Here is a 1,969-nt window from a genome sequence, read left to right on the forward strand (position 1 = left end):
ATATGCATGCCCACACACAGATAACATATGCATGCACACACACAGATAGCATATGCATGCACACACACAGATAGCATATACATGCCCACACACAGGTAAGATATGCTTGCACACACACAGAGATAGCATATGCATGCCCACACACAGATAACATATGCTTGCACACACAGATAGCATATACATGACCACACACAGATAACATATGCATGCCCACACAGAGATAGCATATACATGACCACACACAGAGGACATATACATGTGCACACACAGAGATAACATACATGCACACACACAGATAGCATATGCATGCAACACAGGTGACATATGCATGCACACACATATAGCATATGCATACCCACACACAGATGACATATGCATGCACACACAGATAGCATGTGCATACCCACACACAGATAACATGCATGTACACACAGCATATGCATGCCCATACACAGATGACATATGTTTGCACACACAGATAGCATATGCATGCATACGCATACAAACGGATACTGTATGCATGCACATATACAGATACCATAGGTATGTGCACACACAGATACCCTATGCTTGCACACACACACACACACACACACATTTAAAATTCTAGGTTTTTTTAAAATTTTGCAATAGTGAAACGAAATTGCAAGACTGGGGACTAAAGCAAAGAAACAAAAGTTAGAAGTGAAGATGTAGCTCAAATGGTAGTGTGCTTACCTAGCATCAGGAAGCCCTGGATTTGATCCACACAATTATGTTGGGCATAATTGTACACACCTGTGATTCCAGCATGCAGGGGGAGAGGCGGCTAGATCAGAAGTTGAAGGTCATTCTTGACTGTGTAAGGAATTGAAGACTAGCCTGTGATATGTGAGAGCCTGGAGTTGTGATAGAGGTGGATAAAGAGGATACAATGAGATTTAGTGTAACTAATAGAAAAGTTTAGCTCTTAATGCACACACTTGGGATGCAGAGGCAGGCAGATTTCCTGGCAATCAAGGCAAGCCTGGTCTACACAGTGAGTTCCAGTCCAGCCATAGTTACACAGTAAGATCTTATCTCAAAAAAAAATTTCATTAGTTAGCTCTATGTGTTGGTTAAGGGCGGTCATTGGAATCCTTCTCTAGAGATCTGGGCATGAGATTCTCTTTGGAGTATGAAAACTTAATTATTTACAAAATGTAGTACAAGGACTGTGCTAACGGACTCTTCCTCGAAATCCTAGTCCACACTGAAGGATAACTGTCTGCATGTTTTAGAGCAGGGTGTGTGTGTGTGTGTGTGCGCGCGTGCGATTGGGGTTTGTTGTTGATGCTGCTGCTGCTGTAGCCCTTGCTAGGCTGGAACTCACTGTGTAGACCAGACTGACTCCAGCCTCACAGAGCAGCTGCCCAAGCCTCCCAAGTCCAGGTGTGAGCATGGAAGTAAACTGTGCACAGCCATGCTGTCATAGTCTAACCTTCCCCTCTGTCTCCTCTTTTCCACCAGCTGGCATTTTCCAGGCCATGTGTCTCCTCATCTGTGCTGAGATGTACCAGGTCTCCAGACTGCAGCACATCTGTGAGCTGTTCATCATCACACAGCTGCAGAGCATGCCCAGCAGGGAGCTGGCGTCCATGAACCTTGACATTGTGGATCTGCTCAAAAAGGCCAAGGTGGTTGGCCCTGTGTGGAGGGTGGGGTGGGGCGTCCATGGAAGGAGGGCCTCTTCATTTAAAATATACATATACTACTTTGTTTTCTGTGTTTTAGCAGCTATGTGAAGACTAGTATGCATTTTAAAGTGTGACGAAAGGAAGCTACAGTTTCTTTGCACCAGTTTCCATGGTGAAGCAATTTTGAAGCATTGGGTTAAAAATTACGTTTATATAATTTTTTTTTCAATAGCGGTCATAATCTTAGTTACTTGAGAGTGGCTGTGCTTTTTTACATTAACATTACAGGAAATAGAATTTTCTCCCCCCCCCCC

The 1,969-nt window shown here is 43.8% G+C and overlaps 1 protein-coding gene across 2 annotated transcripts in view; it reads left to right on the forward strand.

The window, feature by feature from the left end:
- The window catches only part of Rhobtb3 (Rho related BTB domain containing 3), a 55,295-nt gene that overhangs the window by 42,602 nt on the left and 10,724 nt on the right, over positions 1–1,969 (forward strand). For both annotated transcript variants that reach the window (XM_013349634.2, XM_005356557.3), the window contains exon 10: positions 1,489–1,655. In XM_013349634.2, coding sequence (XP_013205088.1) covers positions 1,489–1,655 — 167 coding nt within the window. The remainder of the gene's footprint in view (positions 1–1,488; positions 1,656–1,969) is intronic.

The sequence above is a fragment of the Microtus ochrogaster genome, chromosome 19 (assembly GCF_000317375.1).
Source record: "Microtus ochrogaster isolate Prairie Vole_2 chromosome 19, MicOch1.0, whole genome shotgun sequence".
NCBI lineage: Eukaryota > Metazoa > Chordata > Mammalia > Rodentia > Cricetidae > Microtus > Microtus ochrogaster.